The sequence below is a fragment of the Pholis gunnellus genome (genome assembly GCF_910591455.1).
Source record: "Pholis gunnellus genome assembly, chromosome: 15".
Taxonomy (NCBI): Eukaryota; Metazoa; Chordata; class Actinopteri; order Perciformes; family Pholidae; genus Pholis; species Pholis gunnellus.
Window position 1 is genome coordinate 13,090,692 of NC_136542.1, and position 23,061 is coordinate 13,113,752.

General features: G+C 43.6%; 2 protein-coding genes across 2 annotated transcripts; one reads left to right on the plus strand and one right to left on the minus strand.

Annotated features, from left to right (window-relative positions):
- Positions 1–317: 317 nt before the first annotated feature.
- Positions 318–2,738, minus strand: fcf1 (FCF1 rRNA-processing protein). Its single transcript, XM_079174311.1, has 8 exons — positions 2,666–2,738; positions 2,070–2,134; positions 1,804–1,878; positions 1,569–1,717; positions 1,390–1,462; positions 1,204–1,291; positions 694–788; positions 318–561 (listed from the first exon to the last, which is right to left on the minus strand). Exons 1-8 carry the CDS (start codon positions 2,666–2,668, stop codon positions 513–515), a joined length of 597 nt encoding a protein of 198 aa, XP_079030437.1. The 5' UTR covers positions 2,669–2,738; the 3' UTR covers positions 318–512.
- A 63-nt stretch (positions 2,739–2,801) lies between these two features.
- On the plus strand, positions 2,802–14,073 carry arel1 (apoptosis resistant E3 ubiquitin protein ligase 1). Its single transcript, XM_079174276.1, has 22 exons — positions 2,802–2,816; positions 3,702–3,931; positions 4,393–4,561; positions 5,796–6,016; positions 6,488–6,559; positions 6,855–7,081; positions 7,229–7,466; positions 7,557–7,726; positions 7,885–8,065; positions 8,156–8,397; positions 8,539–8,616; positions 8,706–8,847; positions 8,931–9,052; positions 9,156–9,231; positions 9,366–9,475; positions 9,566–9,745; positions 10,092–10,217; positions 10,417–10,546; positions 10,656–10,714; positions 10,801–10,890; positions 10,985–11,160; positions 11,814–14,073. Exons 2-22 carry the CDS (start codon positions 3,784–3,786, stop codon positions 11,914–11,916), a joined length of 3,060 nt encoding a protein of 1,019 aa, XP_079030402.1. The 5' UTR covers positions 2,802–2,816; positions 3,702–3,783; the 3' UTR covers positions 11,917–14,073.
- The last annotated feature ends 8,988 nt before the right edge of the window (positions 14,074–23,061 follow it).

Sequence of the window (23,061 nt, forward strand, 5' to 3'; positions counted from 1 at the left end):
TAATAAAAAATACACATCCTTTCAATCCAGCATGCTCTGGTCATGTCAGTCTTTAATTGTAATTAATTGTCAATTGTTGTGTAACATTTCCATTACCTCCTCCCTGTCATTCCTCAATACAAAGAAAAATACATATCTTGTTATCAAATAAAAGACCTCAGAACAAATTAATTAAGACCAAAGAAACTGAGTAAACATAGGAACCTGAATTTGCATGTGTATATTTTCCATAGTAAATTAGCATCTTTGCTCATATAACAAACATGCCTCTGCTATTTGGTGTGTTGAGGAAAAACTGGAGACACACACTGCACGTGGACATTGCAACAATTGATTTATTCTGGTAACAAAAAGTTTCATTAAGAAAAACAAAACAAGTAATTTGCCGTTAGATCAAACACAGCCCATCCTCACCAAATCACACCTCACACTGTCTTTGATGGACATAAAAGGAAAGTCATATTAAACAGGAAACTTTGTCTATTTACAGGTCCAGCTCAGTTGTAGAAATGTTAAAACCTTGGCGCACCATAGTCATCAGGCATCCGCTCAATATTGTACCTATTTGAAAAAAACAAATAAACAGAAACAATCAGTGTGTTTTTAATGAAAAATAAAAATTATATGCAACAAAAAAAAGGCACACGGATAAAAGCTGCCATTTATTTAAAGCAAACGTTGAAAAAGTGTTACCTGTGGTTTGAGATGTACATGATGGGTACGCCGGGGATCTTCCTGATTCTTCTCTTCAGATCTCTGTCCACAGTGGCCAGGATGTAACACTTGTGCTGTGGATATACATTTATGCCATTGATATAAACTTAAATACCAAAACTACAAAGCGTAACATGACATACATTTACCCACTATAATGACATAATGACTTGTTTTAAATATTATCAATTACACCTGTGCTTCTTCTGCTATGGCAAGCCAAAATGTCTGCTATGAAAAAAGACCATAACTTAACATTTTGTGGCGTTCACCACGTATCACACGGTGTACATTTGTTTATCGGCGGTATTGAAAAGAAGCGACATAAGCTGGTGTGTGAGTTAAAATGTACAGACAGGAGCAGTGTGGCTGCATTGTCGTACACCTACAGTATATGTTAACTGCTAATAATCATACATTATTTTAAAACATGAAAAACTCATACCGTTAAAACCCTAATAGTAACAACTGACCAGTGAAGCACATTACCTGTGTCACCCGTTGGACTAAACAGTCATCGGCATATGTCCCCTTGTGTGTGCACGGCAACCGTTCAAACCTCGGATCCTTGGCTATCCTGCAAATACAAAACAAGCAAAATATGTAATTATAGGGTCACTTGTGAATTTAGAAGTTCATAACCCTACGTGCAGCTTTATATTCAGCAGCTTGTACCTGAGTGCGACTCTGTACTTCATTCCTAGCTTTTCGATCTCAGCCATCACACAGTCTGTGATACATGGGATACCTGGATGGGATAAAATAGCAGGGAAAAAATGTAGTCTTATATATACTGCAATAATTAAACTGAGAAAATGGTTATAATCATCATTACTATTGACAACAGTCCTTACATTTAGCATACAGGCAGTCCATCATAGACTGAACAATGTCCAGTTTGGCCTTGATGGAGAAGTTGATGAAATTGGTGTCTACTAGAACGTGGTACGGTGGACCAAGCTGAGTATTGTACTGGAAGAACAGGCATGATGGGTACTTTGTCCTGCAAGAAAAATAGAAAATAAATCAAAGAGCCATCCACCTCAAGTTCTTCATTATCTTATTCAAACGTTTGTGTTGCAAACGTACACTTCTCTCTGCTTCAGCTCTGAGGGATCTTTCTTCTTCTTCTTCTCTTTTCCTTTAGCCCGGTCTTTCTCTTTTCTACAAAGCAAACAAGGAGTTATAGTGCTTGCACAGACTTTAAAGATCCCCGCATACTGTAACTATTCATGTTTGGTTTTGTATAATTTGTATGAGAAACTTAAGCTGGGTTTATAAAATGAACACAGTTTACGAATGAGACAGTTAAACCGACTTATGATAGAAAACAGAGAGCAATTATGAAAACTCACATTCTGTTATCTTTCAGACTGATCATTCTCTTCATTGCAGCAAACTTCTTTGTTTTCTGCTTGCCCTGCAATGAACAAGGTAACACACAGAAACTGATTACGACCAACACTTTATAGCAGCTTCGTTTTATAGCAGCACTGTTGAACCACAAGCTCCGATGATTATAAACATCAACAACCATCTCTCAAAGCCTAACGTTTCATCATTGAAAAACTAAACCTGACATTATTGAAGCTTTTCTTCAGATAGGAAGTCGACTCATACAGTTAACACCAACTAGTTACAAAACAAAACACTACGAAGCTAACTCGGGCTACATTCACGTTTGCAACCTTTTTAAGGAGAGCAATGCCATTTAAACTCTATTAATGTTGGATAGATACATCTCTACTATATATGTAAACGAATAAAGGATTCCTTTCAGCAGCTGCTGTAAGTACAACGTTAGGTAAATCAAGACGCTAGGCTAGCCAAGTTAGCTCAGTGGCTTGCCTGCTAAAAAGCTTCAACGCCAAATTAATATTACACAAAATAGCATATACGGGATGTCAATCATCAAGACAGTCGTGGTGTAACGCAGTTAGAGATTACATACCATGGTATATATTGGAGATCACAGATCTGAGTGGATTTAGCTCCCTTTCCCCCTCGTGTACTGTAGAGATGCGATTACATGTGACGTAATCAAACATCGACACGTTTTCTGCGCATTTTCCGGCTGCTAAGCTAATGCCCACCAGACGAAGGTAGCTGCAGTGTTTAATATAATATATTAACTATACCTGTATGCTTGCAATTCTGGTTTGTGTTGCTGTGTAATTTGAAGCGGTGTCTTGTGAACGCGTTGTGACGTGCATCTTGATAACCGCCGCGGGTTGGCGACAAGCTCCCTGAAATTCCGCTGACATTGTTGGCTAGCTGCTAGCATTGTGCTGTGGTTCGCCAGTTAATGCTACTGTAGCAGTTTGTCGGCACCATGCTAACAGTTGTTAACATTAGCCTCCAGCTTTACTCAGCGATCCAGGTGACAATAGACCAGAGAGGATTTAGGATATTGCAGTTAGCCGGTTTATGTTCCGCACCCGGTGTTTTGTGGTTTCTCAAAACGTCATTTAAGCAACTGTCCGGTAAAGTTAACCAAAGCTGACCTTTTGGTAGCTTATTTAATTAGCTTTGTGGTTGTTTATAACGGTGGATGACATTTTGAAACGTTTTGACACCTGAGCTACCACGTATAGACAGTTCATTCAGCACCATCACCTGGACTGTTGTTGTTGGATTACGATTACACTTTATCTGACCGGGCTTCTTTGATAGTTTATCCGGGCTAAACAGAGGCTGGTGAGAGTTTTATGACCATTCTTTAGCCAAGTTGTTCATGCATATTTCAGTGCTGTTGATTACAGGTAATGTTATTCTCCCATCAGCCACCACTTCTCCCAAGCTGACACTTAAATATTCATGTTTTCTTGACAAAGCAGTTTATTGTGCTGCTCCTCCTAGGCGTGCTAATGTCCCGTCTGTTGGACCGATTTTGCTCTTTTTAAATGCATTTGTTTAAATTTAAACTTTTTGTTCTTTTATTTTGGGTCTGGTCGTTTTCAGCTTAAGCAGTTTCTCTCCAATTGTAGGAAACTCGACTTGCGCCCCCCTGGTGAGTGGCAGTTTTTCTTTGAGCGCTGAGGGTCTGAGTGAAGGCTGAAAGATGGTCTGATGGACCGCCGCTTCTTCCTGACCTTCCTCTTCTGCTCAGTGTTGTGGATCTTCTTCTGGGAAGTGCGCTGGAAGAAAGGAAAAGAGAGTCAGATTGAGGAATGGCTCCAAGGACATAGCCTCTCTCAATACAGGCACCTATTCGAAGGTCAGTGTCTCCCCAGTCATCCTCACTTGAGATGCACGTGGCCATCACAGCGTAGAAGTCCGGGTTGGTAGTCTGATCCTTGGTTAAGTCAGCAGCTGACACTTCTGCGAGATAGGTCATGACTTTCTGGTTAGGATGGTTGCTCTAACCACGAGCTCATCCAGTACCTTCCAGAGCTTTTGCCGAAATACCAAATACAAGTTTAATGTCTAACTGGACTTAAACTTGTTTAATGCAAGGAGATTGTGTTGCTTATTAGTTTGACCCTGGTTTTTTGGTTTTTATCCCTTTTCAGGCTTATGAGATGCATGTGGCATGCACGGACAATCAGCCCGGGCTTAAATGTTTGCTATAATAGACTTTCATCAGTATTTAAAGCCTGTGCTGGGGCATTACTGAGGCTGATTTGTTGGCCTGCATGTGATCAGGGGATTTTGATGTGCTGTTCATGTGTCATCCAGATGTACAGACACTGGAGGAACTGAGTCTGAGTGTACTGAGCCGTCTGGAAGAGGTGGTGAAGGAACAGCAGCGCTGGAGGGAGATTGCGAAGGCCCACATCCAGCTGCTCCGAGACTTTGCCTTCCAGGAGTGGCTCTGCTCCAAGAACCTGGGGCACTATTACCATACGTAAGCAATAGAAAGAGCTTCACTCAAACATGCTTTTCTTTTCCGGAGACAATTTCTTGTTGGCATGCCATAAATGTCTTTTTTTTTTTTTTTTTTTTTCTAAATGCCTCAAACTGGTTATTTAGTCATTTGTATGCCAGGTAACTCAAGGCTATATTCATATGTGTCCACTTGAGGGCAGCCTCTCCATTCATGGCCGGCTGCGTTTGCTGACACTGAGCTGTGGAGGCTGCAGTGTTTTCAGAGGGTCACTGCAGTAAAAAGTATTCTTGTGTTGTGAGACCCTGCAGCGATGCAGATGTTTATGTACGTGCGTTTGGGTGCTCTCTATTGATACAGATAGTGATGAGTAGTTATCGAAATGCTGCATCTGTCAACAAGGTCAACCTGTGCGTCTCAAACACATAGTCCCATCACATCATTTTGATCTTCGTAAATGGACACTGTGTCACATTTGTGAAGGTCATGTCCGTCACGCTGTCGCTCCCTCCCATTGCCGCTTTGATCGATTGGACTTTAAACCTTTATTGACCACACAGTTATGATTATCTTCATTCAATCATTCAGTGACAAACTGTGTAGTAACGGATGATGATCTTCGCACTCGTTTCATGGCTAAAAATACATCGTAAATGGGGATTGGTTGCAGATTCACACAAGCCTCTCGTTACTTCTCAGATAAATAGTGTAATTATATATAAGATAATAGAATAGACACAATTATATACTTGAATATCTCTTTTCATTATCACAGTAATCAATCTCAAACAGTTTAAATAAGCAAACTGGACGCAGCAGCATGCTGGTGAATACAATGTGGATAGAAAATGTGTTTTTAAAATTAAAAGTTGCAGGATTATGTTTGAGTTTGAATGGTTCCAGCCGTTTATCTCCTAAGCTAAGCATGTTTCTCTGCTGTGCTTGTCTCGTCCTTTCCCTGTTATAAAAACCTTTACGGCTTTAATCTTTGGTGAAGGCGATGTGAAACATTCCACGCCGTCTCGCTACACCCTAATGACCTAACTGACGAGTTTAGCTGATAACATTGAGGTTACTTTTGTTCAGAGTCGCACAAAAACTACTGTTTGTTTTGTGTGTGGGACAACCCGTTGTGTGCAGTCTTATAGGCGCGGAGTTATCAGTCGTGTTCGGGTTGTATTTATGTAGGCTGTACTTGCTACCATTCCTGTCAGTGATCTGCTTCATATACTTTCACTTTTGTTTTCCTCCGCAGACTGAAGAAGTTGCGTTGTATGAATCTGGATGATCTGGCTCACTTCGACAGTCAGCTGCAGCTGTCTCTAGCTGGCTGGGGATACTACTACGAGGACTACATCAGGTTGTCTACGGGCATCAAGATCCTCCAGAACTCTAGGGGGAGTCGAGACCAGGACTACGAGATCCGGCTGGTGCACAGCCTCGCTGTGAGGCGTCTGAATGAGAAGTGGACAGTTGGTGAGATCCTGATCATTTTCTGCCTTAGACCGCTTTCAGTGTGGGCTGCTTTCCACAGCGGCAGATTATTAAAAGGCATTTTGAGACAAGATGTAAACATAGGATGGATTGTACAATTGGTAAGTTTTGCCAAGTGTTGTTACTACAAGAGTCGCATATCAGTTTATCGTAGCTCAAGTGTTGTACTGGAGAAGTTCAGTGTTGCTTCATCTCTGTGCACAGCCCAACATCGGATTGTTTTTCTGTCTTTTTCTCTCACAAAAACACGATGTTCCTTCACATTGAGGATGAATGTTGGGTTGTATAAAACCATTTGTTTGTGATGCTGATGTCCATCCTGGGGTTTAAACAACATCTTAAGAAGAAAAGAAAGTAAAAGCATACAAATGTAACCAGCAGGCTCAGAGCAGGAAGTGTGTATTGTCTTAATTCTCTTTTTTTCATTGGTACAATGTCCCATTGTCTTTTCAGCGGGAGCTCTCCTATTTGGCTGTACTGTGGCACTGTGCTTCTTGATAAGGGACCTCATGTTTTACGTGATTGGTGAGTCCTGTGTGAGCTGCTTGGGGGTTTTGGTCTGACATGGCTGGTCCGGGCATTGCTGGCACATAACTCAATCTTTCTGTTTCTGCAAGCACCGTGAGGCAGTACGACCGGTTTTAACAATTGCTTTGTAGTATTTGTATAGCCTATTTATAGCCTTAATTATAGCCTTAAATTATAGTCAAACTTTGAACTTTGCTCTGTTTTTTGTGATGAATCAACTTATTTCAAAAGCAGATAAATACCGTGAATTTATTTGCAAACAACTTGCCTCCTCCTTCCCTTCTTGCGACAGGTGGAATTACTGTTTCCATCATAGCGTTTGTCTTCACCATCAAGTTCCTCTGTGAGCTTGCAGCGCGGGTTGTCAGCTTCCTGCAGAATGAGGATCCAGGGCGACGAGGCGACCGCAGCATCTACGACTATGTCCGGGGAAACTACCTTGACCCACGTTCCTGCAAGGTGTCTTGGGATTGGAAGGAACCACAGGAAGTGGGGCAGACCATGAGCTTCAGAGTCCAGGTGATACTTGACTCCTAATGTACCGAAGCGAAAGATGTACTGTACCTCTTGTTTCTAGTCTAGTCGACTGAATATTTGGTCGGCAAAACTATATTAAGAAGTGTAAAGTTGACTTGTGTGGTCTCTTTCGTGCTTCTGCCTTCTCAGCTGTTCTATAAGAACGGCCAGCCCTTTCCGGCCCACCGGCCTGTGGGGCTGAGGGTCAACATCACACACATCGAATTGGCTCTGGACATCCCTGTTACACAGGAGGTTCTGCAAGAACCAGAGTCCAATGTGGTGAAAGTGGCCTTCACTGTGCGCAAGGCCGGACGCTACGAGGTTGCTGTCAAGCTCGGCGGCCTCAATGTGGCCTACAGCCCTTATTTCAAGATATTTCAGCCAGGTGTGTTTTATATCCAAATGCATTATTAATGCATGCTTGTTGCAAGTTTGTTGTTGATAGAGTAATCTTCTGTTCTTTTATTCACCTCAGGTACAGTTGTCCCATCCAAAACCAAGATAGCCTACCATTTCTCCACCCTGGTGCTAACAAATGGCCAGCAGCACACTTTGCAGATTGAGCCCAGAGACGAGTACGCGAACCCCACCAGTAACTCCACATCTCTCACAGACGAAGCCAACTACAGTGTCCATGTGCACTCTGTAAGGGAACAAACCCCCGTTTCTATTAACCAGTGTGCTGTAATGTGTGATTATGACTACACAAATGAAAAGCCAGCATTCATTTTTCCGCTAGCTTTGCGGTGTAGCAGAACAGGTTCTGAGCTGGGGATTCATTTCAGTTTTTCCTGTTCTCACAGCTGGGCACGGTGGATGATGACGGTGCGGAGGAGTACTACAGTAAGTCGGTGAAACTCAACAAGCAGCAGTGCCAGGTTCTGCTGAGACTGACTCTGAGGAAGACGGGCTGTTTCAGGGCCCGCATCTCCTACAAGGACCAGCCGCTCAGCAACGGGGAATTTGACATTATTGTTCTCAGTGGTGAGCGGCCTGAAAAAAAATCAGGGCACGGAAATGCGGTGTACTGCAGCCTGATAGCCTAATACTCGTACTCTTCATTGCATATTACAGAGAATGAGAAGACCTGTGTGGAGAAGAATGTGTCCACTCCAGGCATAAGTATCTACTTCGAGGCGTACCTTTACAGCAATGGGAACTACAGTTCTTCATGGCAGTTACCAGCCTCCTCTTTACTGGCCCCCCAGAGGAGGCCCTCCATGGGAGAAGAGGAGGACGAGCACGACTCTCCTGTGGAGGGACAACCTGAGAAGGTCAAGAAACCAAAAAAGGTCTACTGTTACATATCGCCAAAGGTAAGTGGCAAGCGTATAATCGTCAATTCGTGGGATTTTTCTTCCTTCAACTTTTGAGTTTGTGAATATAAGGAAGTAAGACAGAGAACTCAACACACGTTCATGTAAGAGGATGCTGACTCAGACTTTTATGCCAAACAGCAACTATCCGTGAAGGAGTTCTACCTGAAAATTATCCCATGGCGCCTTTTCACCTTTCGAGTATGCCCGGGAACGAAGGTAAGCAGACGTTGTGTCAGAAGCCCCGGAGAACGGGCCACTTTGATGCGATTTGGCAATCTCACAGTCATATTGCGCTCTCCTTTCAGTTCACCTATCATGGTCCTGACCCGGTTCACAAGTACCTAACTCTAGTGGTGGACGACGGGATACAGCCTCCTGTGGAGCTCAGCTGCAAAGACAGGAACATCATGGCTGCCACCTTCATTCGCTTCCTGCACAAGAACATCGGTTGGTTTCAGTCTCGAGCTGCACTCGGTAAATACTGTCTTTTTGTGGAGACCGGCGCAGTAATTTGACGGTGTTGACCACAGGTGGCTCTGAGACGTTCCAAGACAAGGTGAACTTCTTTCAACGTGAACTCAGGCACATCCACTCCAAGAGACCTCGCACCAAGACCTGCCTGAAAATCACCCGACACTCCATCCTGGACTCGGTGAGCGCTGCGCTACTGCACGATGAATCTGTGCACTGTGAAAACGGCCACGTGGTCATAACAATCGCCATGATTTTGACCCTCTCGTTTGTCTGTCGCTCAGTCCCTAAAGGCTACGAAGAACTTCTCGGTGTCAGACTGGAGTAAGAACTTTGAGGTCGTGTTTCAGGATGAGGAAGGTAAACAACACATGTGAATTTATCTGAGGAGGCTTCATGGTGTCTTCAGTGTGTGTTGAGTCGATGAGTTCTAATTCAGAAATTGAACATTTTTGCTGTCGCAGCAAGCTCTTAAAACGCACCTTTGTCTGCAGCTCTGGACTGGGGAGGTCCTCGCAGGGAGTGGTTTGAGCTGGTCTGTAAGACCCTCTTTGACACCTCCAACCAACTGTTCACCCGCTTCAGCGACAACAACCAGGGCCTGGTGAGTTAGTCTTTGTGCCTTCTTCCACATTCAAAACCTCTTATCTTATATGTAGAAAAAATAAAGAGTGCATTCAACTTCATTTTCCAGGTGCACCCAAACGCTGAGCGGCCAACCCACCAGCGTCTGAAGATGTATGAGTTTGCGGGTCGCGTCGTAGGGAAGTGCCTGTACGAGTCGGCTCTGGGCGGGGCCTACAAACAGCTGGTCCGAGCTCGCTTCACGCGTTCCTTCTTGGCCCAGATCATTGGGCTCAGAATGAACTACAAGGTATAGAACACAGTACATTCCCACTGAAAAGATGTTTTCTTCGGACGTTGGAAGGTTTTCATTGTTTACTTTATGTTGTCAGCTGGTCTGTCTCATCAACTTCTCAACATTCCTCACAAAGCCAATAAACCTGATTTGTTTTTTGGCGTGATTTATTTCATGGAAAACAAGCCGGCGTGTTCTGCTGTTAATCCAACTTCTTAAGATTTCAAAGCTTGAGAACGAAAGCCAACCCAATCATCTTTTTATACTTCCATCAAGATGACGAAATGCCGTGTTTATTTAAAAAAAAACGAAGAAAAAAACGCCATTTTCCTGTTTTTTTCGTTTTATTTTCCACACGCAGTACTTTGAGACGGATGACCAGGAGTTCTACAAAACTAAAGTCTGCTTCATCCTAAACAATGACGTGAGTGAAATGGATTTGGTGTTCGCCGAGGAGAAGTACAGCAAGTCGGGACAGCTGGAGAAGGTGAGGCAACGCTCTGGAAATGAACCTCCCCCTTTTTCCCTGATGTAATTTCACAGGAGAAAGGAGCAATAAACCAAACAAAAGAAACCATATTGCTCTTTTGGCAAGCGCTTTCCGGGTGCAAGACGGGGAGTTTTGCTGTTTGGCTCTCTTACGTCTGATCTTTGACATTTATACTGCGCCACATGTTCTCTTGCAGGTGGTGGAACTAATATCAGGGGGATCTCAGATCGCTGTGAACAATGAAAACAAGATGCATTATCTCAACCTGCTGGCCCAGTACAGACTCGCCAGCCAGGTGAGAGATGAGGTGGAACACTTCCTGAAAGGTGAGGACACTAGCACAGCTGCAGTCTGCCACGTTTCGTTGCCAATTCCTCTCATGTGAGATCTCCGGTAATGTGCTTGTAATTAGTGTAATTTCCTGTTCCATTGCAGGTTTAAACGAAGTGGTTCCAGAAAACCTGCTAGCCATTTTTGATGAGAATGAGTTAGAGGTATGTGTGATGATGATAATAAAAATCCGGTTGATCTTTAAAACACTGCTGGGTAATTATTTGTTTTCCTTTTGTAATCTCTTCAGCTGTTGATGTGTGGCACCGGTGATATAAACGTGCAGGACTTCAAGGCCCATGCCGTGCTCGTCGGAGGATCGTGGCACTTCAGAGAGAAAGTATGTCACGGGAACTGCGTCCCTCTTGTTTTCTACCAACAGCCGGCCACCGATCAAATTGTCTGATCGTCGTTGCGTTTCTCTTTACGAACAGGTGATGAAGTGGTTCTGGGCCGTGGTGTCCAGCTTCACCCAGGAGGAGTTGGCGCGTCTGCTACAGTTCACCACGGGCTCCTCTCAGCTGCCCCCCGGGGGATTCAACACCCTCTGCCCCTCCTTCCAGATCATCGCTGCCCCCACACACAGCACCTTGCCCACCGCACACACGTGGTGAGTAGGACAACACCGGCAGATTCACTCAAAAGGAGGAGGCTTGAGGCTTCAGGGACGGCAATGTCAGTCAGTTAATCGATGGCGTTTTCCATCCAGACTGATCTCAACAACACCTACTTTGATGGAAGTTGTTTTTACAGTCATTTATGGTCCCCAGAGGATGAAATATACTGATTTTGGTATTAACGTTTTCATGTTTATGGTGGAATATCTGATGGATGGGCACAATAATTCACGTAGAAATTCATGGTTCCAAGATGATGTATCCTAATGAGTTTGGTGAACCCGTGACTTTTCTCTAACATCATTATCAAGTCAACATTTGATCTGTTCTGGTCCAAGTCTGTCCGGTTACCTTTATTCTCTTTCATCTCTCCCCTATCGCTCTCTACTAGAGGCGTAAAATGTCCAAAAGAATAATTTAATACATTTTGGCCACAGAGGAATCAATCCTCAGGCTAGGAAATACTTACAGGAAAGTTATTGTTGGTCTTTTCATTCGTTTCATTAATAAGAAAAAACACGTTTTGAATGTTTAGATTCTCAAATGTTTACACTATATGTGACAATGAGCTTAATCTAAAATTACATAAATGCTTTATTGGGATCTAAACATTAGCTGACTCTCTGTTGTCCAATTGTCTGTCTAGTTTTAACCAGCTGTGCCTCCCTACGTACGACTCCTATGAGGAGCTGCACAAGATGTTGAAGCTGGCCATCAGTGAGGGCAGCGAGGGCTTCGGCATGCTCTGACTCCCCCCATCGCCGGCACGGTGGTTCCACTCGTACAAGAGGAGACCAGCACGGCCCACTCCAGTGCAGAGAACCACCCAGACTCCCCGCGGATACTCTCTCAGGACGAGGGGGCATTACAGGACGTCCCAGAAGGCTGTCCTCAAAACTGGAACTCTACATATGAACTCTAATGCTACTGTATGTATATAAAATATCTCGCTTTTGTAAAAAAAAAAAAAAGGAAAGCAGGAACTGCTGGCAAAATGGAAAGGTTTAGACTAGTTGTGTTTCTAAATGCTAAAGTTTGCTTAGTTTTATATGTTTGAAAGACAAGTTATGCTAGAGCAAAGGCCTTGAGTATTACTTCATGACTGCTTCTTTTGCATTTTGCAAACTGAGGAACACTTAAGTGCAACAGCGGCCCACATGTGATGTGGTCGACCTCTACAGCACTTTGGCCTTAATCGATCAGGGACTGACGTGTGTTTGTAAATATATAATATCACTCTTTTATTCCAATACTTGTACATACTAGTGTGTATACATAGGTTTTCATCTTGTTTCCTTTTTTGCTTTGACGTTTAGGGAGAAGGGATTTCTTTATTGTTGCACGTTTGATGGGTTTATATAATTTTTTTTTTTTCTCTAAGAAGGAGTGGGTTTTAAAAGAAGCCAAGTCATTTCTATTGTTTATACGTGTTTTTAACTTATATTGCGTCTTGACAAAAAGTATTTGTTTTGACCCTTACTGTTGAAACTATGTTTGTCTGGAGTTGTAAATGTTTTTGTTATGTTTTTTTTTGGTTTTTTTAACCTGCCTTATTCATGCCCTTTGCATCTGATTGTATCCAGAGACGTGCATAGCTGAGAGAAGCATAGTCGGCAATACCAAGTCAAAGCTTTCTTATAGCATTTCTACTAATCATGCAGGGGTCGCTGTGGATGTTGGGAAGAGCCCAAACATGTCGTTATATATATATATATGCTGTATCCACAGCCTGCTATGGGTTTCCTTCCGTGTCTCCTATGCCACCTTGTCCTTCCTCCTTAAACACATATGGTAAAGCCTACTCACAGTCTGTTCATAGCTGCCTCCTTCCAGTCCTGTAACCGTTATCCATATTATCACACAGCTTCAGGAAACCCAAGCATTATATCAGTGGACATGATGTCCCCGTTTGTTCTTCATTGTTGCTGTAAAACAAATTCATTTTAATGTTGTTGGTATTGTCAATATCCTGAGCCAACAGAGTTGTTTTCTCTCTTTTTGTTGCTGTTCATAATTGTGTAGCAATTTCCTTTTGCTGTTCCAGAGTTTACATGTTCAGTAGCCATTTTGTACTAGTGTGTGTGTGTGTGTGTGCTGCCAGTCGTAGGGTGTGTAGAGCGTTTAAGTAAACGCATTGTTTAGACTCAGAAGCAAAAAGAAAAAATAATGATTCATCTCGATAGTATTATGAACATTTGAATATGTTCACATCCTCCACAGAGCACTCTGGGTCCAGTTTCGTCACATTATTCTCACAGTCGGCGGTAAAAGCTTTGACTTGGCCACAAAGAGATTTCACTTCGTTGTTGTTGAACGGCAAAGATGTCACATTGTGACTGTCGTTGCAGCAGGTTGGGATTTATTTTGCAACAACGCGGTGTCCTCTTGGTATTTGATGCTTTAGCTGGCCTCTTACAGTGTTGAGAGGTTTAGAAGAGGGTCTATGGATTTGGGTTTGTTTGGGTTGTGCAATGTTGACCTGATGTACTGACAACAGTGGAAAAAGGGCTGATGAAGATGTCTCATGAAGGGTGCGTTTCCAGCACCAGTACTTATGGCCGATATCATATTTACTAGAAGTAAACGTAGTTTAAGCTTTACACGAGTTAGCTGTTCCATTAGATGTGTCCATTATAAACAAATATGAAGGAGCTCTGTCCTGTAGTTTTATGTTCTTGTTTAATGTTTTGATTTTCATGAGCATTTTCTACTCCGTTTTATGTTTGTATTGTTTCTGGGTTAGATGACCTGAGTGTGACCTTTAGCAATGTAGATATTGTGAAATATTTGCCTCTGACTTTAAAGCTGAGATACTCGTTTCTTTCCTTTTTTTTTTTTTTAATGACCAGCCTCTGCTGGCAAAAGTTTGAGATTCTCTGCACTGCAGGTCCTTTGTTTATGGGAATAAAAAAAATGATGGAGTAAATTCTTATCCCTTATCTCACTTTTTGTGCATCATATTTGGATTGCGTTACACACAGCCTCCTTCCACTTTGATAAGCTTTGTGGTGCTGAGCATGCAGACCAGTGAGTCCTAAACTGGGTTCCAAAAATTGCCAACAGTACTTTGAGAGTGGACTAAAGATGTGCTCAACCATAATTAAGAATGTTCAAGTTTTTGCCTTTACTCACACTATTTTCTTACATAGGACAAAATCTTTGATGAAAAGAGAGCTACATTTGTGTTTATATTTTCTATGAATACATATAAGGACATCATCTAAACTCGATTTGTTTAGGTTTCACTTCATTTCTTGGCCAGCAGATTGCGTGTTTCAGACACAAGGGGGCAGTGGCGCTGCGCGTGACATTATCAAGAGGATACACGATGTAAACGATGAGGCGCTTTCCCGTCTTCAGCGGACCTTCCACAATTTCACTTGTGCAACACAGAGTATCCCCCCCACACACACACACACAATTGCAGACATTTCTCATTTCTCATTTCCCCAAGCACATACAATACATACCTCACATGAACACATGGAAATAAACAAAGTTCATTCAAACCTGCTGCTTTCACGGCAGCTGAAGGTCTAATGGAATCAGTCTTTTGAGAGCAGTGCCGTGTATGAAATGTGATGACACCCGAGTGAAAAACAAGCGCTCCCTTTCCTTTCACCGCGGTGGCGTAACTGACAGCCGTATCAGCACACGATGTGATAGGAATATGCTCTTGCTTTGAGCGAATGTTTGCTTCCTGAAGTCATACCGTGTCTGATAATGCACTTTCTAAATTGCTTTGCTTGACGGCTGTGGACATGCGGGCCCCGTGGCCCTCCACGCTGCACCCACGTGTTCCTGCCGCGTCTCCTCACTGTGGGCTGAACACTATCAGGAGTGGGCTGAAAGGCATCTTGAAGTACTTGGAGGCAGACGTCCAGTTATTTGGTCTTGGCATGCACCTGTGCATTTGCATAATGGTCTTTCTCAAATTCCCCCCAGGAATGCTTGCTAAAGAGGGACTACAAATCAGAAAGTCATCCTCTGGCTCTCACTAAGACTAATGTACCATGTTGGAACGCTTGTCCCCCCCCAGAGAACCCGTGGGAGATCGCTCAACAACAATACTGTGCATTTTTGATGATACTAATTCCCAGGGAAAACATGTTTCTCTGACAAATGTTCCATGTAGTATTCCATAAGCATCTCCAGACCTGACTGCAGCTCGGTTTTGGGGTTCGAGGTTGCCAAGTTCCTGGGTGAGCCAACCAAAGAATTTACTTCTTTTACTCGAAAATAGAGTGCCTCATTTCCTAACTCTGAGTCAGACACCCTTGCCTCTGAGGAGATGTCCGTCAGCTCCTCTGATCAAAGATAGTTATCCTCTGACAGTAATCTTCACAGGGCAGAGAACACAAACGTGGCACGCCTCAAGTATCTTTAGATCTTGACCTCACGCCCTCCTTTCTGCTGAACAGCCATGGGCTTCCCATTCCAACATGCAGGTCCTCATTACCTGATTGGACGCCACTGATTAACTGCCAACTGGATTGGCTGCAGGTATTCATCATCTGCGAGGATTGGGCTGATTTAGAGGCCAATCTTAATCAGGGTTGTTGAAGGACAGGGGAGCATCGCTCCAGCAGCAGGCCTGGCATGAAGTTCTCCCCGGGAAGTTCACCCTTCACCGTATAGTGTTCCGACTTCATGTTTCATGTGAAAGGTCCTTAAGGCCTCAGTCCAAACACAGGCAAACATTAGGTTTCTGTGCGTGAGCATGCTCGGAGCACGAAAGAAGAGATCTCTTGCTTCTTTCACTAAAATGACTTTGACTCTTTTGGCATTTTGGGAGGGGGATTTCTGCCTCAGCTGTGTTGCCTGTAGTTGCCCTATCAGGGTCTTAACGGGCTCCCTTTATGTTATGACTGGTGACAGTGTGATTCTGCTGTCGATATTCTTGAGGATTATGGGGAAAACGGCTGTGAGAAATGCGCATCACAGTGATGACAATGGTCTGGCGACTGAGTGCAGCAAAGGAATGTATGGATGGGATACCGCTGCTGATTAAAGAGAATTTTCCCCTCATCTCTTGATATTTCACAGATTCTCTGTTGCTCCCATATATCAATCCTCTGTGATTCAAGTGCTGAGTCCCGTCTCTCAACGCCTGAGCCAGGAGGATGCTGCAGGTCCACACTGAACCTGTAAAACTAGCAGCACATAAATGAAACGGGACTGGCAACACATGTTTTGTGCTGAAAATGATATAAACGTCCATGCGTATGTGAGGTCAGACGCAAGCAGAAGCTTACAGTCGCAAGCGGTCTTGGAAAAAAACGCAAGCGTGGAGATTAAGTGTCCCCTAGCTGATGGCTGTCCATGTTTTATTTGATGTTGGAGAGAGGTTGATTCATGGGGTTAGTTTTCCTGCTGGGATTTGCAGCTGTTTTATATTCTGTGTGTCGGGAAAACATTTCAGCTCTTCTGTCAAGACAGGGCATCTAATGTAGACCCCGTCCCGCTGTTTGAGAAACACCTCTGCGCTGCTCCGCCCTTGTTATCAGTATGGGTGTCACCATAGCAGGTTTGAATATAGGCCGTGGAGTGAGATTCATTCGGCTGTCTATCTGTGTATAAGTACAGCAAACAAGACAGAAATCAGAAGGCAGACCAAACGTTTTTTGCCATGAAGTGGCGTCGCTCTAGGGAGTCAAGTCTGTCGACCATTTTGAGCCGGACTGAAACACGTCAAAAACTATTTCTAGGAACTTTTATACAGATGTTCATGGCCCCCAGAGGATGAGTCTTCATGACTTTTGTGATTCCTTGACTTTTCCTGTAGCGCCACTATGGGATTTTGTGTGAAATGTGTCAGCAACTAAAACAACTTTGTTACAATGTCCCTTCACGTTTGATCTAGTGCCGTCATCAACCTTTTCATTTGTCCAATACTGTGGTTTATGACCAAATACCTACAAAACCCTCTCAGATGTTCTACATTAAACTTGTTAAATATGAAGATTTTGGTAGGCTTAGTGCTGAGCTCAAAGCTGCTGCTCCTATATGTACAGCCTCACAGGGCCGCGAGCCTGGCTGTAGACTCTTCTCTGCCTGTCTCCTCATCTCCGTGTCAAATTGTCCCTTTAACTGTACATGCATGTAAAATGCTTCATATAGTTCCTGAACCGTGGAGAACAACAGCGTGGTTTACAACACTTTCTTCTGATGCGATGAAAAGCTGCATAGCTATGGCTTAGAGTCACAAGGTCAGCACCAAAGTCACTGTCATTAATCCTCACTCCCACAGTTATAATAGAAAAATAAAGAGACTTGATGGAATGCTTGCCACCCCGAAATGGTCTTGAGTGTGCCAAAGCCTGGCTGGCACTGGCCATATAGAGCCTGGCATCGGCCCTCTTTCCAACCACAGCCACTGCAAGCCAGTAGAGCTTCAGGCCACTGGGTTGATCCTGAACACTGTAAGTCTCCAAGGAAATCCTGCTCAACCGAGTGGTCACTTTTGACCATACATCTATATGGACTGAGCCAGGATGTTGCGTTTGTGGCGCTGTCCAGCCTGAAGTAACCTTACATGTATGGAGATTCAAAGAGTGTGTCTCTAGATTTTAATTTACTTTGTGTTTGTTACATTTTAATTAAAAAAAAAAGATTCTTAACAAGCCTGATGTTTCTAAGTTACTGTCCTGCTGCGCCTAATCCTAATAAAGTAGCTGGACTTGGGAGTATTCAAGAGCCACCACACTGCAGTACCCATGGTTCCACATTTGTGAATTAAACACTGTGTTGGTCTGTGGTTTCGGGCCACACCACAACAATGTGGAAGTTAGTCATCTTTTGAGCTAAAAGTTATCACAGTTAGTCAACTCTGACTTTCTCCAGTTAGAGGATGAGGTTTCCACTGAGTTCCACTGACCACAGCCGTGCAACCACAATAATAGCCACATCTGGCCAGCACATTTGCCATCTCCTATTGTGTACAGATCAGCTTACAGTGCGTTTACAGTGCAGAGCCACATATCACCTCCACCTTCACTGTGCCGTGAAGTCCAATCTGTTGAGAGGAAAACCGCTTGACAGCAGCATCAAAGACGGGATCTTAATAGGATTTTGCATTTGCGTACGTTTCGCTTGGCTCAGTGAAGAAGTGTGTGACGGTGTGGACTTAAATGTACTCAAGGGGAACTGCCTGAAACCAGTGAGTTAAAGATGTATGTGAAAGAAAAGAGAGGTAGAGCACACCTGCTTGAAACTGCTGATTGAGACAAGCGTGTTCCTGTCCGCTGCGGCGATCTCTGCCAAGTCATCCCGAATAGGGATGGTCGGCACAGGAGGGACCACCCCGTTGAGACGGTGGGGGGGGGGGGGGGGTGGGAACAGGCTGAGGCTCTGTTTGAACAGACAGAAAGATTGATTGCATCCTATCAGCCGCTGCTTCCGGAACATGTCGCTCAGCTTAGATAACGGCAGGCTGCCGCCTAAACCCTTTGAAAAAGAGACGTGTTTTCAGCCTGTTTTTATTTATAGCTATGCTCTCATGAATAGCAGATTCACGTGACTCCTCTGGACACTCATTGTAAAAGTTGGATGTAATCACGAGGAGAACACAACATGATATTTTTCACAAATCATTTCTCCTGCTGGTCCCCGTCCTCATAAAGTTATCACGTTCCAGGTGCAGGGCAGCCTGAAGAGGACATGATGTAACTCATCCAGGCTCCCCTCTGCTGTCTGTGTTAGTCATTGTGGGTCATGGCAGGAGTCCCTTCCTGTTTCAGGGTGTCAGCCACCCAACGGGATGATGAGGAAACCATCCAGGACACTCTGGGGAGGTTGTCAAAGGCCAGAGACAAGTGAGGACATGAGAGAGGCCACGGACATGGCAGAGAGTGTTTGCTTTGCTCCGGGTGTGAGCTATGCGAGGATCTGCCTGTATATTTTTCTTTTTATGGTGACTGGTTGAGACGAGGCTCTGCAGAGGAATCCCCCCCCCCCCCCCCCCCCCCCCCCCCCCCATCAAGGGTCATCACACTGCTACACCGAGAATATCAGAGAGAAACATGTATTTGTAACTATACTTGAAGGCATGTGAGTTTAAAGACCTTTGGCTTCTTCTCATTCGCTGAACACATGACTTCACGCGTTTGTTTACATGATGAGATATGACTCGCTCTCTTTGAGTAATTTCAAAGAAAAGAGTGTTGTGTTTTATGCTACGAGTATGAGAAGTTAACGAGGGTCTTTGTGAGATATTATCCAAAGATAAGAGTCATCTGGCGCTGACAAAACAAAGAATGCATTTATTGCGTTACAGTTTTTTAACAGACACATCAAAGTGAAACAGAACAGAATGCAACAGACTCAGATTTAGATCCAAAAGGGAAACGGTATTAAATGCCTGCATGAGGTCAGTCAAAGAAAAATACATATTCCTGGGCTGATAGATGGACGATAGACATGCTGACATGCCTCTGATTTGTTTACTTCATTTAGACACACCGGGAAAGCCGGCCCACTAATGATACTGCCCGCACTGTGAAACCCTGTGATCACACACAGCAACCCTTGGTAGTCATTGCATGTGCAGCCACTACTGTTCTCATAATCAATCGGATTTGCTGTTAAGAGGTTTCCCCCCCCCCCCCCAAACATGTTTCGAGCGGTCCATTCCAGACCGCAATCAACCGGTCAAAGCCAACCTGCTCTACAAGGACATACAAATGTCATCAGATAGACCCGGCATTGTCCATGGACTGGGGTTGAGACAGTTTCCGTCCCCTGGATTAATCTGTGATCTCGTAGCAGACATTAGAGAATGCAACAACAAGATTTTTGTGGCAAAGTACACATTACATCAGCAAAGAATTTGCCCAGAGAGACCTCTCCAAGGACACTTTGCATGGAAATAAACTTCCAAGTAAATACAGTGTGTAACTCTTACATTTCCAGTCAGAATCCGCAGACACCCTGTGTTTATTACCACATAAATATGAAATCCTTCCATGTTATGCTTTTTGCTAAGTATGAAAATGACATAATAAAGGCTGGGAGTTAGAGGCAGCTAGAGGAGTTCCTGGGTGTTTGCGACAAGGAGATTGAGCTATTTTCTGTTAAAGTTTGTGATTAACAGCCTCCAGGTTGTCTCCAGATGTGGCTCGGCCTCAGACACACACTGAGTCCATTTTTTGATCAATTCCCCAATAACAGAGTGACCCTCTACGACACGATCCATCATCATAAGGGATGACGCACTGATCTAATAAGTAGATCTGACTCCTCGCTGCAAACATGGAACCATTCTTTATGCTAAATGGTGGACAGATGGTTGGGCCCTCTGCAAGCAATCACAGCCAATGATTACCAAACTTCTCATCACACACTATCAACTGGTGAGATGAAAACAATCGGGCGGTGGAAAACAGTAGGAGGAGGAATTCGACCGTCACAGCCTCTAATATCAGCCAGGCCATGGTGACTGGTTGCAACGAGGCTCCGCAGAGCAACCCCTTGTTGTTTTATTAAAACTGTTTACTTTCAGAGCGAGGTTGGATCAATCTACAAACAACAAGCACAGGGTCGTTCATGACTATCCACTGCAACATTCCATTCCACTCTCCATTTGCCCATTTTGAAATCCAATGCAGCCGTTTAGACAATTCCACATACACAAAGCAAAAACTTGCTCTGAAATCTCTCTAAACAGCTCACGCAGTCATAATATGCAAGTCCTGTGATTGATTCCTCAGGGTTATCTTATCTCGGGGACCAATGCAGTAAAGTAGAAACAGTTGAAGGACAATTTCATGACGTTATCGCTTTGTTAACAGCTCTTGATAATTGTCACGTCTGTCATCGTGTATTTTTCTACTTAGCTGTCATACCGTGTTTTTATTAATTTAGCCATTTACCCCTTCCTTAGGTAAACACTGCGCTGGACTGTGCCAAGACCGTCCATGAAGAATGGAGGCTGGGTACTCAATCTGCATTTGAGAGCACATTTTACAGAAACAACACTGGATCCCTTATCACAGTCAATTCACTCCATAATGACAGAGCGACAGTACAACCTTCATATGCTCTTGTGTTTTCATGCTTAATTACATTATGTATTGGAGTCATGCATCTTAACATTTGTCATAGAGAACAGACCAAAGCTTCCCCTGTTCTTATCTTTGGATTGGAGTATAATTTAGATTTTAAAAAGCTGTTGTTTGGTGGCTGATATATGATACAGTTGCAGTTGAGTGTATATATGAGAAACAGTAGTAAAATGTATATTTAGCTACTCAAGGTTACATGCCTGTTTTCAGCTTGTAGATAATTCTACTATCAATACGCTACTTATATTTCACTATATCCCTGAAGGAAATACTTCCTTTCTTTGTGTGTGATTAAAGTTAAGAGCTTGGCTAGAAGTCAAGAATAAGTCTAGCAAACAACTTTTTCATACAGATTAAACAAACACAACAGAATGTTTAAATAATGAACATTAGAGGTGCTAGAAGGCCATGGCTAGTTGCTTCCCCGTGCTTCCGGTCTTTGTGCTAAGCTAAGCGAAGCTCACCAACTGTAACCATTTAACGGACAAACAGGAGAACGGTATAAAAATCTGAGCCAGAAAGCAAATGATTATACCAAACCATTCATTTAAGTTTTAACATATAAAGCCTAAGAGTGTATAATGTTGCATTGATGCAGATTTAACTACCCAGAGTAGTTAAATTAACCAGCTACAACATTAAAATGCCGCTTACATGTTAATGAATCCAGCAGTAATGCAATGATATATTATGTTGCTCACATGGACGATTCTGCTGTATAATTGGTGCTTTTACCTTACTACTTTTACTACTTTTACTACTTTTACTACTATTTTAAAATGATCATATTGTTTCTTTTACCAAAGCAGCTCATCTGTTTACTTCTTCCACCTCTGATGAGAAACAAAGAGCCCGGTGTCAATATTATTATCTAGTTGCTGTTTACGTCCCATGGCCTGCTGAGAAAGCAACTTTGGCCAAAGACACCTTTAACTCTCTTAGATGCCGTTGGGCATTTAGCCCGAACCCAGACTGCTCTGCACTGAGCTGGTGTAAATGTGCACAGCTGTGTGAGTGTGACGGGCATCCGGCAACATGTTCAACTTTCACTCTATAAATAAAGATTGAGTTATAATATACATTGCTTGACCCATCAGTCTCGATTCAATTGCATCTATCCGGCACCAATCCGGCAAACTCAGTGTCCGACGGAGCTCACGTACTTCACTCCCCGACCTGATGGTGAAAGCTGTGCAGTGGGTGACCGTTGGGTCGTGTAGGTAGATGCGTTGCTCATGATGCCATGTGAAATCACGAGGATCAGCAGGATAAGTAAACTCACCTCTTCTGGCACTTGAGGCTGTTTAGCAGCATGTCTGTCTGCGGGCTTATTAAAACTTGGCTCCCTAATGAACATTCGCCCTTGAAGCCTGCTGAGTGCTTAGTGCTGCTCAGGAGACGGGGCTCTGGACACACGGGGCCTCTCTTCCTGCTCCCTACGGAGCGCTCGAGTATAAAACTCAGCTGTACCGGCAGGCTGGGGTAGAGTCATATAAACACTTTTACATTACAGTGAACTGGAATGTTAACAAAAGACAGTCCACAGAATAAATTCTTCTTCCTCTGTGTTTTATTTTTTTGCGGAAATTAATTTAAAAGCTGATGGGGGAGAGCAGTTTTATTGGCTCCCTGACTGTTTTCGTTTAAACGTTTGTCGTTGTCATCTTGTCATCTTTGCCTTGGGTGATTCAAACCCCACTGCTGCGGCATGGGAGAGTGGGAGGAAAAAGGCATGCCATGACTTCACACTCAATTGTGGACATGCCAATTTATGTGCGTGTGTGTGTGTGTTTGTGTGTACACTGGACAAAACAGAGTGTGGTGTAGGCTTGT

Excerpts from the sequence above, each read along its gene's own strand:
- fcf1 (XM_079174311.1), bottom strand. Across the intron at positions 1,879-2,069 it reads AGTCTGAAAGATAACAGAAT|AAAAGAGAAAGACCGGGCTA; the intron begins GTGAGTTTTCAT and ends TTTGCTTTGTAG. Across the intron at positions 562-693 it reads ATGTACATCTCAAACCACAG|GTACAATATTGAGCGGATGC; the intron begins GTAACACTTTTT and ends TTTTTCAAATAG.
- arel1 (XM_079174276.1), top strand. The coding sequence starts at position 3,784 with ATGGACCGCCGCTTCTTCCTGACCTTCCTCTTCTGCTCAGTGTTGTGG. Across the intron at positions 7,467-7,556 it reads TTTCAAGATATTTCAGCCAG|GTACAGTTGTCCCATCCAAA; the intron begins GTGTGTTTTATA and ends TATTCACCTCAG. Across the intron at positions 8,398-8,538 it reads ACTGTTACATATCGCCAAAG|CAACTATCCGTGAAGGAGTT; the intron begins GTAAGTGGCAAG and ends TATGCCAAACAG.